At 29.2% G+C, this 12,047-nt stretch overlaps 2 protein-coding genes across 11 annotated transcripts; one reads left to right on the top strand and one right to left on the bottom strand.

Moving 5' to 3' along the window:
- The first annotated feature begins 293 nt into the window (after positions 1-293).
- On the top strand, positions 294-5,272 carry LOC145964248 (eukaryotic translation initiation factor 4E type 2-like). 5 transcript variants are annotated; one of them, XM_083086770.1, is made up of 6 exons: positions 3,057-3,485; positions 4,046-4,127; positions 4,212-4,457; positions 4,523-4,675; positions 4,762-4,969; positions 5,072-5,272. In XM_083086770.1, the coding sequence occupies exons 1-5, from the start codon at positions 3,466-3,468 to the stop codon at positions 4,915-4,917; spliced, it is 657 nt and encodes a 218-aa protein (XP_082942896.1). In that variant the 5' UTR covers positions 3,057-3,465; the 3' UTR covers positions 4,918-4,969; positions 5,072-5,272. The 5 variants fall into 5 exon arrangements, with proteins under 5 accessions (XP_082942899.1, XP_082942898.1, XP_082942897.1 ...); XM_083086769.1 differs by having other exon boundaries at positions 3,065-3,485; positions 4,037-4,127; XM_083086773.1 differs by lacking the exons at positions 4,212-4,457; positions 4,523-4,675; positions 4,762-4,969; positions 5,072-5,272 and adding exons at positions 294-535; positions 1,084-1,283; positions 1,683-1,876 and having other exon boundaries at positions 2,197-3,312; positions 4,037-4,127.
- Positions 5,273-6,062: 790 nt separating this feature from the next.
- LOC145964250 (motile sperm domain-containing protein 1) lies at positions 6,063-9,229 on the bottom strand. Of its 6 annotated transcripts, none has more exons than XM_083086776.1 (6): positions 9,078-9,229; positions 8,181-8,357; positions 7,942-8,105; positions 7,708-7,867; positions 6,245-6,388; positions 6,063-6,170 (listed from the first exon to the last, which is right to left on the bottom strand). In XM_083086776.1, exons 2-6 carry the CDS (start codon positions 8,323-8,325, stop codon positions 6,139-6,141), a joined length of 645 nt encoding a protein of 214 aa, XP_082942902.1. In that variant the 5' UTR covers positions 8,326-8,357; positions 9,078-9,229; the 3' UTR covers positions 6,063-6,138. The 6 variants fall into 6 exon arrangements, with proteins under 6 accessions (XP_082942902.1, XP_082942904.1, XP_082942900.1 ...); XM_083086778.1 differs by having other exon boundaries at positions 9,082-9,207; XM_083086774.1 differs by lacking the exon at positions 9,078-9,229 and adding an exon at positions 8,638-9,069.
- Positions 9,230-12,047: the final 2,818 nt, after the last annotated feature.

Here is a 12,047-nt window from a genome sequence, read left to right as displayed (position 1 = left end):
AAGGAATAGAAACTATTCACCAATAAATACGCGGAACAGAAAATATTCGCCAATAGGAGCAGAGAATAGATACTATTTCTGTTCTTATTGCCTGTTGCCTAGCATTGTGCAAAGGGCTTAAGTTGTGGAACTGGACCTTATTAGAGGGTCTCTAATCTTCTTATGCAAAATTATCTCTCAAAGTACCAATAAAACTTAGATAAATTAAATATTCAAATATTTAAAGTATACTTCTATTACAAATTTATATTTGAAGCATGCATTTAAAAAAAAATTATTTTTTATTTTCGAAGCAGGCCATGACCATCGGCCCTGAGATATCGTGACGTAGTAACGAGACGTGGTAAAAAAAACGCTGGTTATAGCTGGATGGAACACGAGACGTTGAGAATCGCTATCGCCGACAAGGCTGCTCTTATCGTAGCTTTCCGAATCAGCGGGCTTGTCTCGAATCGAACTGATAATATTCCCAACCGGAAGTACTTACAAATTTGCATCGAATCGCACCAATCGGACGGTCCTTGTTACAACAGCGGTAAGTGTGAAATTTCAACAATTTAAAAAAATTTATTGTCATTCATTCACGAAATTCATGAGTACAGAGAAAATTCACGCGTGCAATTTACGTTGCATCTTTTGTATATGAAGCGTTTATGAAAACGTATTTTGAAAATACATATCTTTAGAGGATTAATTTTTAAGAATTTTAAGATTAAATTTTAAAAGAATTTATATACATTTTACTTTATATTTGCATTTTATATTTTATTTTTATTTATTTATAATTAATTTTATATATTAATATGTATTATATATAGATACACATATATATATATATATATATATATATATATATGTATATATATATATATATATATATATATATACATTGTTATATCACGAAAATGTAAAAATAACGTTCTATGACTTCAATAGCAAATTCTTCGAAATTTAATCAAAATTAAAATTTAATTAAAATTGATATATTAAAAGCATCATACTCATCATTCAAGAATGATTTTTTAATTATTGAAACAGAAAATTAATTTATGTTTTGAAATGATTATTTCTCTATTAATATAGAAAATGAGTTTCAATCCCATGAAATGGAAAACAAGAACTTTCGTGCACGGTGTTTTAGGCGCTTTGCTTTTTTACATACTATTTGTTTATAAAAAGAAGCATCAAGTGATGTTTGAGGCCACCGTGAATAATTCAAATCCCAAGCATGTGTGGGAATTTGTGGCTGATTTTAGCAACATGAAAAAATTGAATCCAACAATGTAAGTAGGAGTAAAATTTAAATATCTTTTAGAATAGGAATAATATATTTGTTATAAAAAGAAATAAAAAATTAAAAAAAATATTATATATATATTTTAAAAAATTTTTTATTTCTTTTTATAACAAGTGGTGTATATATATATATATATATATATATATATATATATATATATATATATATATATATATATATATATATAAATTAAATATATATTTATATATTTTATGTTCGTGCGTACGTGTGTGTATATGTGTGTGTATGTATGTGTATAGTCTTTTTTTGTCTTTAAAATACAGAATAGCAGTTTTAATTTGAAAAATGAGAACTTTTTTTATATATTACATACCTTTTTAAACTTTTTTCTATTAATCACCATCCGTTTGAATTCATATTGCAGAGAGGATTTTAATGTGATTGAAGAAAGCGGAAATTATGATCATTGGAAATATTCCGTACAGTATACGGAACATTTAAGTCATTTACCAATGATCCGGAACGTAGCACACGGACACTATGCCGTCAAACCGGATGACAATGGCTACGTCATCAGTTCTAAGCATCAGACATGCTTCGTTTTCAATTTCGGCTGCCGTAAGTAGGCACTATTCATGATTCGTTAATTTTATTTTGTCCTGTACAAATCAAGAGAAATACATAGAAATAAAATAATACTTTTGAATGAATAAATATTTAAAAAATTTGCCTAGAAACGACATTATTTCTAAATATATATGAATATTTTGTAGAGATGATTTTACGAGTAAATAATTAATTTTCGAACATTTCGTCTTCAATCTTACGTTCAATCAAAACTCTATGATAACATATATTAAAACTCTGCCTAGCACATATTTATCTTTATCCACAATTGAAGAAAATCGTATATTCAAATAAGGCTATTTGCTTTTCAGTGGAGTCTATTTCACAATTCAGATTCGATGCGGATGGTGCGAGGGATACAAAATGTATCGAGACCGTACAGTACGAGTGCCCTATCATATTTTCACCTTTGTGCTATAGGGAGGTCATGTATCAGCGAGAAGAGATCATGAAGAGACTCAAATTAGAGTTCAAACAATAGAAAGGACATTATTAAAAATATTTCGGTGGATTATATGCATGTACTTATTTTACATTAGAATTGCTTTTCACATAAAAATGAGCGATTATTTTAATTAAACGAATTATATACACATCTTTTCTCTTGAACAATAAAAATACAATACAATAATAATTTGTAAAAAATCCTGTTAATATTGAATTTATATTATTTGGTAATTATATAATATTTACTTTAGAGGAGCAACCTCTGATGACCTTGACTTTGACATATGTTGTCAAGGTCACTGTCCGCCTGAGTAACATTCAAAAGATTTTAGCCGTCGCTCGTTGTTTATTAAAAAGTTATTAACAAAAGAATTTCACAACTTTAGGCCCCCCCTTGCACCCCCCGCGTATGTGTGTGTGTGTGTACACATACAGTTGTGATATTTTTTAATTGTATTAAATTCTATATAAATTCAAATTGTATTAAATGTATTTAAAATAATTATTTTTTATATAATAACTAAAATAGTAGGTTTATGAAAAAAATGCATATAACCTTTTTTGTAGTTTTTTAGCGGCTTTATTTTTTGCTTAAAATTTTTTTTCTCAAATCAATATTTTCAGAGATAAAAAGCATTAAAGTTGTGAAATTCTTTTGTTAATAACTTTTTAATAAACAACGAGCGACGGCTAAAATCTTTTAAATGTTACTCAGGACAGTGACCTTGACAACATATGTCAAGGTCAAGGTCATCAGAGGTTGCTCCCCTAAAGTAAATAATTACCTCGATAAACTCAATGCCGTTTTGTATAACTCGCTGTGTTAGCAGCTATCGATATCTAATCTAGTGTAACCAACGTACGAATATAAAATTTCCGCAATGACAAAGTGACGAGAGAAAAAAAGAAAAGAGAAGGAAAGGTGCTGGAAAAAGATCAACAGTTTATCGAAAACATACCGCAGATGTAAGAGCTCAACGGTGAGAGCGAGTCACGAGAGGAAAGTGTGTGCTTTGAAAAGAAAAAAAAACTTTTATATTTTTATTCAAGTTTCTCGTGAGAGACATACTCGTTGCAGTCATAGCAATTTAGTGCGATATCGCTTATACGTTTGTATTTCGGCAACCGAAAACATGTCCAATAAATACGAGACGTAAGTGAAAGTGTTCTCCCTTTATTTCATCGTGTTTCTCCACGGGCGTTTTCGAGGTTAGATATATGTTTGAATATACAGTGAAAATATGTATACGTCAAGATAAATATTTTCATTGTCGCGTAACAATTATCATTTGTCACAAGGCTGTCCATTTAATTCGTCCTTATCTCGATAAAAATTTGATTTTTTAACGTAGCAATGAAAGGAACATAGGCATAGTAAGTTAGTTGGATCAGCGATATCGTCAATTCTCTTAGTATTATTTAATATTTGTGATGTATTGATAATCTTTCAGTAATAGTCAGTGTCAACATTTTGTGGCAATTTTTTTTTGAATAATTAAAGAAACCAATATTGTCGTTATATTTTAAACATATGGAAGAATTAATATGAAATTTTGACAATATGGCAAACAGTTTCCTTTTTTCGTTTCATATTTATTAATATACATAATATAATATTTAAGATATGTAAATATATATATATATATATATATATATATATATATATTTTGTTATATTCTTGGCTCACCTTGTGAATTATGACAGTACTTACAGATTAAAGGCTACTGAGGATAGTACAGTTGAAGACGAAGAGTCTCAATCAAAGGATAATCAAAAGGTTGAAAAAGGTCCACCAGTGAGTAGTCCAAACATCTCATTGATATATGAATGTTAAAATAAAACATTGATAAGAAATATCTGATGATTAATATCTATTTAGCCTCCAATAGAAATAAATCCAAATGAGCATAAATTACAATATGCTTATGCACTCTGGTATAGTCGACGTAGTGGCCTTAGCAAACAAACTAGCATACAAAGTTACGTTCAAAATTTAAAGTTGGTTGGTAGGTTTGCAAGTGTAGAACAATTCTGGGGTCTTTATAGTCATTTAGTACGACCATCAGAGCTTACAGCGCATACAGATTTTCATCTTTTCAAAGTTGGTATAAAACCCATATGGGAGGTAAGTATGTACTATTCTATTATATTCATATTATATATGTGAAACTTATTATTTATCTTTTCTAGGATGAAGCAAATCAAAAAGGTGGTAAATGGATAGTAAGATTACGAAAGGGTTTAGTATCTAGATGTTGGGAAAATCTTATATTGGCAATGTTAGGTGAGCAATTTATGGTAGGAGAAGAAATTTGTGGTGCTGTTGTATCTATAAGATATCAGGTAAATATTTCCACATTTATTCTTAATTTAGAAACATAAAAGATTTTTTACTAACAATGAATGAGTGAATTTTTTTTGTATAATAGGAAGATGTAATATGTGTATGGAATAAAACAGCATCGGATGTAGCAACAACAGCACGAATTAGAGATACATTAAGAAGAGTATTACATCTTCCAGCTAGTGCCTCTATGGAGTACAAAACTCATAATGACAGTATGAAGAGTGTACATCGGCTCTAAAGTTATATAATTTTGAAAAAAAGATCTATTACAAATCATCTGACAGACTAAGGTAAGATAAATTATATATAAATAATTATATAAACAATTTATATAAAGCAGTATTAAAAATGCTTGAAAAATCTTTCTAATCATTGTGTTGTGGTTTTCAAAGATGTAACAGTTCATACCTCCCAGGAGATTACACATTTATTTGACAGAAAATAAATAAAACGTGGAAAGTTTGAAAACATCCATTTGACGATACACTTTATTCACAAGTGTCTCTGTGTTGTAACTTATGTAAATAATGAATTCACATTGATAAGAAATAAATAAATGTCCTTATTTCCAAGAAATATAATATAAACAATAATTTTTATATTTTCTCTATTCATATAATTTCATATAAACATATTTCTTATACAAAATTGCTTTTTCTAAAATTGATTTTTTTTTCAAAGCTCATATATAAAATCAAAAATTAAATAAATATGCATTATTTTCCTAGTTTGCATTATAATTATGAATAATAGGATTATTTTATTTTAAATCAATTTTATTATATCACAGACATTGCACAAAGGTGTTATAAACGAAAAAAAAGAAGAAACCATTCATTGTTACAGATTTTTAATATTTAATTAAGACTTAATTCTAATTTTATATACAAAGGAAGACCCTTATTTACATGAGATCGTATGGTGCAGAATATATAGATGATAATTATGACGAGTGGAAAAATATAATGATTCTATACACATACAACATAAAGATTTTCAAATAAGTTAATAAAGAATTATATATATTACATCATGTAAGAGATTATATATATATATATATATATATTTATTTATTATATATATATACATATACACATAAACGCGTAATTCATACAATAGCATTGGTCTTTCAAGTAGGCTTAGGTAGAAAATTACGAACCGGAATACGCGTTTGTCATCATATAGACTAAAAGCATTTCTAGACTTTTTAAAATAGGACTATTTAATATAATAGAAATAATTATTATATTATGATATATTTATATATATTTTTATAAAATTATCATAATTATGATAAAGAAATATCGGTATCTTGGTCGATATAATGTTGATGAAGTTTATAGACTAGAATTGGGTGTATTCCATAAAAAAGAAAGCCCAATATGAAAAAATCTTGTATTGTTTTTATCCTATGATTTTATCCTGTATACAAAGATTTTTATATAAAAAGCTGAGGATTTTATAACCCTAAAACAATATTTGCAACCATACCTATAACAAAATAAATTTAAAATTGTAATATTTTACATACACACACACACATACATATTCTTACATATGCTTACCTAATACAAATGAGAATATCAATTTAAAATTCACAGAAAGATGGAGATAATCAGGCACCCTATGACTTTGTTCTCCTTCAGTAGGTAGAAGCAATCCAATTATGCATATAATTCCTGTGACAAGTGCTACATAATTTGTACCTCCTAAAATATCATTTACATATATAGTTTGCTTTTTAACTTTGTGCTAAAGTAATTATCAGAATTTGATAAAAGAGAAAGGCTAAGGACCGTGGCGTAGGGTGTTATTACGTAATTAAAATTAGAACATGAATCTAGGACGGAAACTTTATATATTCTTTAATAATTGATAGTAAAAAAAGACATTATTCGTCGAGAAAAAATAATACGAATACAAAAATATCGACAAACGTACGTTTCGATCCAATGCGAATCTTTTTCAATGTCTTACATGGATCGCATAACGTGATTAGAACGTTGCAAAGGCGCGCGCAGTACAAAATAATCGAAAGGTCAAACACACAAATTCAAACGGTCGACTAATAAAACGCAAAGAATAATAACGGTCAAAGAACAAAAGCGCTTGTACAAAATGATAAAATAAAAATAAATAAAAATATATATATGCCTGGCGATGACACATTCAAGCAAAAAGCGCAACGCTCACCTCGATATCAAATTCGTCCAAGTGACAACGAGGAATCAGGAAAGATATACATTGCCTTTTATATCTTTTTGTTTTAATAAGGCAATGTATATCTTTCCTTTTATATCTTTTTGTTTTAATAAGGCAATGTATATCTTTCCTGATTCCTCGTTGTCACTTGGACGAATTTGATATCGAGGTGAGCGTTGCGCTTTTTGTTTGATGTGTCATCGCCATGCATATATATATTTTTATTTTATCATTTTGTACAAGCGCTTTTGTTCTTTGGCCGTTATTACTCTTTGCGTTTTATTAGTCGACCATTTGAATTTGTGTGTTTGACCTTTCGATTATTTTGTACTGCGCGCGCCTTTGCAATGTTCGCGTTCTAATCACGTTATGCGATCTATGTAAGACATTGAAAAAGATCCGCATTGGATCGAAACGTACGTTTGTCGATATTTTTGTATTTGTATTATTTTTTCTCGACGGATAATGTCTTTTTTTACTATCAATTATTAAAGAATATATAAAGTTTTCGTCCTAGATTCATGTTATAATTTTAATTACGTAATAACACCCTACGCCACGGTCCTTAGCCTTTCTCTTTTATCAAATTCTGATTGTTATCTCACGGACCGTTATCCTCTTTTTTGTTTTTAAAGTAATTATTTTCTATACTTATAATTACAATAAATGAATTTGTCTTAGAAACAATCTCTTATATATGCATTAAAACCATTTTGCAATATAGAAATATATATAAAATTTCTTTTGTTTTTTTTTTATATAAAATATCACAATACATAAAAAAAATTTAGGCTTGGGTTGAAGTAATTGTAATACATTTACTCACTATCCATTGTCTTGTTTCGGGTTATAAGTGTATAAGATTGCTGTTGCCTATTTTCATTTATTGGAAGCTGTTGGAACATATCTGGATCTGGTGTTGATCTTCCAGTTGTATCTGTTGTTCCAGAGAGAAGTTTAGCTTCAACATCACGTTTACCAATCACCTAACATGATTTGCAAAATTTTAATTTTTTTATAGACTTTCAATGAATATGTTTTGAAACATAATAAACATTACCTGTTTAGTAGGATATTCTTGCATATGTATCCTGAATTTATCAATTATATTACAGTTATTTGTCAACAATGCTGTATGCCTGACAACAATATCAACGCAGGAACTAGCTTTTATTATGCCTTCTGGATCAACTACTTGATATTTGTTTGGTGCAGTACATAAAACTAAAATATTAACATTAAACATACATATATAGACATAAAATTACAGATTCATGTTGGAAAGAGAAAAAAAGATACTTTTAAATTTTACAGGAAAATCATATGGATTGTACAAAGTTAACACTTGTTTGTGTGTAGACTGATCGTCTAAATAAAATGTAATGTTTTGTGGAAATACAAAGATTGGTAACTTCCGAGGTGTAGCTACTAATGGTGGTGGCATTGTATTTCTTCAATCTTGAGTTGTCCATACACCTGCAGATACAATACCAATTACAATTGCATATTTTGTACACTTTCGCATATCTTTTACGTACTAACAATAAGAGTAAGATAATTTTGTAAGTTTACACCTCTTTTTAGGCAGAAAATTATATATGCATAATTATATATTAAAACGATTTGAAATATATTTACCAATTAATTTTTAAAAATGGATCTATAACCTGATATATACAGGGAGTTCATAAATTATGCATTGCAAAGAGTATGACATAAATTATATGGAATCGTGTATAAAAATAATATAATATACCTGTGAATTTATGTGCTTGGAAATTAACAAATACAATCAAGATTTATATAATAACGGAAAAATTGATTTTCCAGATTTATACTTGAAAGGAATCCAAATATCAGATAACGCTGTCCGAACAAAATCGTAGTACACAAAGAGACTTCGAATGCCAAATATCAGATAACGCTGTCCGAACAAAATCGTAGTACACAAAGAGACTTCGAATGTATAAAATAAAGTGACATTTCATTAATTAGACTTCGCGCCGCGAGATCAGGGTTGTGTGTATGTAGAATATTTACAAAAATATTTACAAATGATTAAATCTTGGCCGTGTTCCGAAATTGCTGCCAGTTTACTGCCAGCACTGAAAATATATAATATACGTAACGTGCACTATAGAATTTGCAGTACTGGTAGTAATTTCGGAACACGGCCCTTCTTTTGATCATCGTTACCAACAAGATACATCGCGTAATGTTGTCTGACAATTCCAATTCGAACGTCGGCATCGCGTCTAGATACTTGTGCGTCATAGAGTACGTTTACACGGCAACGTTAAATCAGGTTTAGTAACAACCGCTGTTGCAACTACTGGTGTTAGATGCCGTGTAAACCGTGCTTTACGCCGATGTTATTACACCAGTTGTAGTAACGCTACTCCTGCTGAGGAAAAGGAGTAGACTAAGGGCCTGAGCACAAAGATGTCGTAACTGTTTCCGATAAAGTCGTATGCGTAAGTCAGAGACGTTAGTCAACGCACAAGGATTTTACGTAAACGTAGGTATCGCATAACGTGCAATACAAGATACGGCCTACGTTAGTCAACGCACAAGGATTTTACGTAAACGTAGGCCGTATCTTGTATTGCATATTATGCGATACCTACGTTTACGTAAAATCCTTGTGCGTTGACTAACGTCTCCGACTTAAGCGTCGTCTACAATGAGATTTTAAGGAGACTTAAGGCGTAAGACTTAAGAAATTGACCAATCATAGTCAAGTATTAAGAGAATACTCGACTGTGATTGATCAATTTCTTAAATCTTACGCCTTAAGTCTCCTTAAAATCTCATTGTAGACAACGCATTACGCATACGACTTTGTCGGAAACAGTTACGACAGCTTTGTGCTCAGGTCCTTACAAATCCGGCTTTAAGAAGACGTGTAAACGCTACGAGAGTTATAACAATCGTATTGCCAACCTGAATAATCAAGTATCAACGAGTGACGAGTATTAGTACAAAAACTGCCAATAAGTTAAAGTAAAGAGGAATAGTGATAAAATAAATCCTTGCGTGTAAACGAACATCACTTTTAGGGAGTTATAACTACGATTGTTACTAAACCAGATCACAGATTAATAGACAGATCGCCAATGACCCAGATAGACTGGACCGCTATTTCTGTGCCACAGACTTTGCCCCTTACCGACACACTTTGCCCCTGGTTCGAGTCCGTGCTAAACTTCGTTGACTTTACCAAAAGACTTTGCCCCTGGTGCGAGTCCAGGCTAAATTCTTTTGATTTTACCAACAGACTTTGCCCCTGGTGCGAATCCAGGCTAATCGATTATGAGACGAATGAGAGGTGAGAGATTTGGCCCCCGCTCGCATCCACTCACCAGAGATGGACAAAAAATTGTTAAAAAATTAATATTACTTGATTGCTCGAATAATTAGTAATCAATTAAAAAAATTATTTGATTACTTGGATAATCAGTAATCAAAGTAAAAAATTATTTGATTATTTGGATAATCAGTAATTAAAGTGAAAATTTCAGTAATCAAATTTAAAAATTTTTTAATTATTCAGTAATTATATAGGATCAGATGTTCATTGATTAACTATATAAATAATCAAATTAGGGTCAGATGTTCTTTGATTAACTAAAAACTAAATAATCAAAGAACATCTGACCCTAATTACTGAATAATTGCAAAATTTTTAAGTTTGATTACTGAAATTTTTACTTTAATTACTGATTATCCAAATAATCAAATAATTTTTTATTTTGATTATTGATTATTTAAATAATCAAATAATTTTTGACTTTGATTACCGATTATCCAAGTAATTAAATAATTTTCTACTTTAATTATCCAAATAATAAAAAAATTTTCTAAATTGATTACTGATTATTTGAGTAATCAAGTAATATTAATTTTTTAATAATATTTTCCCGATCCCTGCCGCTCACATGCCGTGCGTTGCAAAGAAATTGTTCAATTATTAAAAGCTGTTCTGTTTGCTCCGTCTGAATCACATGTAATTAATTGTACATTTGCGTTTATATTGTTTTATTTTATAAACATATATTTTGGCAAGTTGGACAAAATCTTTCTTATGCGTTAAATTTATGCGTGCGTGTGTGTGTGTATGAAAGAGAGGGAGAGAGAGAGAGAGAGAGAAGTTTACATATATATAAAATTTATTAAATATTAAAAATAAATTTTTTTAAATATGAAATGCTTTTTTATTTAAAAAATCATTATTTCAAATGTGAAATAAATCTTTTTAAATATTTTACACATATATTATACATTTGTTATTTTATTACTCAACACGGTGTTCCAAAATTTTTAATTAAATTTTATTAAAAAAAATTACTTGACATTTTTAACATAAAGAATTTAAAAGCTCCTTATATTAAAATAAACTATAAGAAATAAATGGGCTAAGTGAGCTATGCGTGGATGTAAGGCACGTTATATCGAAATTTAATTTTTCGATATAACTTTTAAATATGCATGAGGCACGATAAATTTGTTTGGACATTTCCAAGACTTTTAAAGGAGATTTTTGGAATGAATTCTCAATTCTTTAATTAAATTTCGATATAACGCGCCTTACATCCGTATGGCTCACATAGCCCATTTATTTCTTAGTGTAATTTTTAAGTTCTTTATTTTTCACAAAGTTTACCTTTTTTATTATAATCAAATATGTTTAGTACATATTTTCAAAAATTTTGTATTTTTACTTACTGCAGTTTCTTATACAAATGTCAAATCTTTCATCAATCTTCTGAGGAAACGAAACAATTTACAATTTTATGATGACATTATTACTATTTCTATATGCACATCTGTCGAATATTTTGTGATTTTCTTCACACATTGTCGTAATCTATTTTAATCCAAGAAAAACGCTTGCAACAATCGAAAACAAACTGCCTACCGTGAACGGAAAGAATCGAGAAAGCACGCAATTTCCGCGAATTTCGTGATTTTTTTTTAAAATCTACAATTTCGACAAAATTATAGATTATTCAGATTACTGCACGTATATAATTCCCAATAATAATTTTCAGTAACTACGATAAAAAATTGTTTATTGAAAACTGTAAGCAAAAGTGCAATGGAAAAAAGTATGTGAGAAAATAAGCGAAAAAATAAACAAATTGGCAATAGAAAATTAATAATTTT

This window comes from Camponotus vicinus, unplaced genomic scaffold (genome assembly GCF_025532165.1).
Source record: "Camponotus vicinus isolate PSW18456_S1 unplaced genomic scaffold, iyCamVici1.0 SCAF_13, whole genome shotgun sequence".
NCBI classification, from domain to species: domain Eukaryota; kingdom Metazoa; phylum Arthropoda; class Insecta; order Hymenoptera; family Formicidae; genus Camponotus; species Camponotus vicinus.
Note: the sequence above shows the minus strand (reverse complement) of the source record. Positions and strands in the feature narration are given on the sequence as shown.

Bases quoted from the DNA above. Each gene is read 5' to 3' on its own strand.
- LOC145964248 (XM_083086769.1), top strand. From the start codon at position 3,466: ATGTCCAATAAATACGAGAC. The intron at 3,486-4,036 runs GTAAGTGAAAGT...GAATTATGACAG, and splicing joins ATGTCCAATAAATACGAGAC to TACTTACAGATTAAAGGCTA. The intron at 4,676-4,761 runs GTAAATATTTCC...TTTGTATAATAG, and splicing joins TTGTATCTATAAGATATCAG to GAAGATGTAATATGTGTATG.
- LOC145964250 (XM_083086776.1), bottom strand. From the start codon at position 8,325: ATGCCACCACCATTAGTAGCTACACCTCGGAAGTTACCAATCTTTGTA. The intron at 8,106-8,180 runs GTATCTTTTTTT...TTAATATTTTAG, and splicing joins TTTTCCTGTAAAATTTAAAA to TTTTATGTACTGCACCAAAC. The intron at 7,868-7,941 runs GTAATGTTTATT...AAATCATGTTAG, and splicing joins AAGAATATCCTACTAAACAG to GTGATTGGTAAACGTGATGT.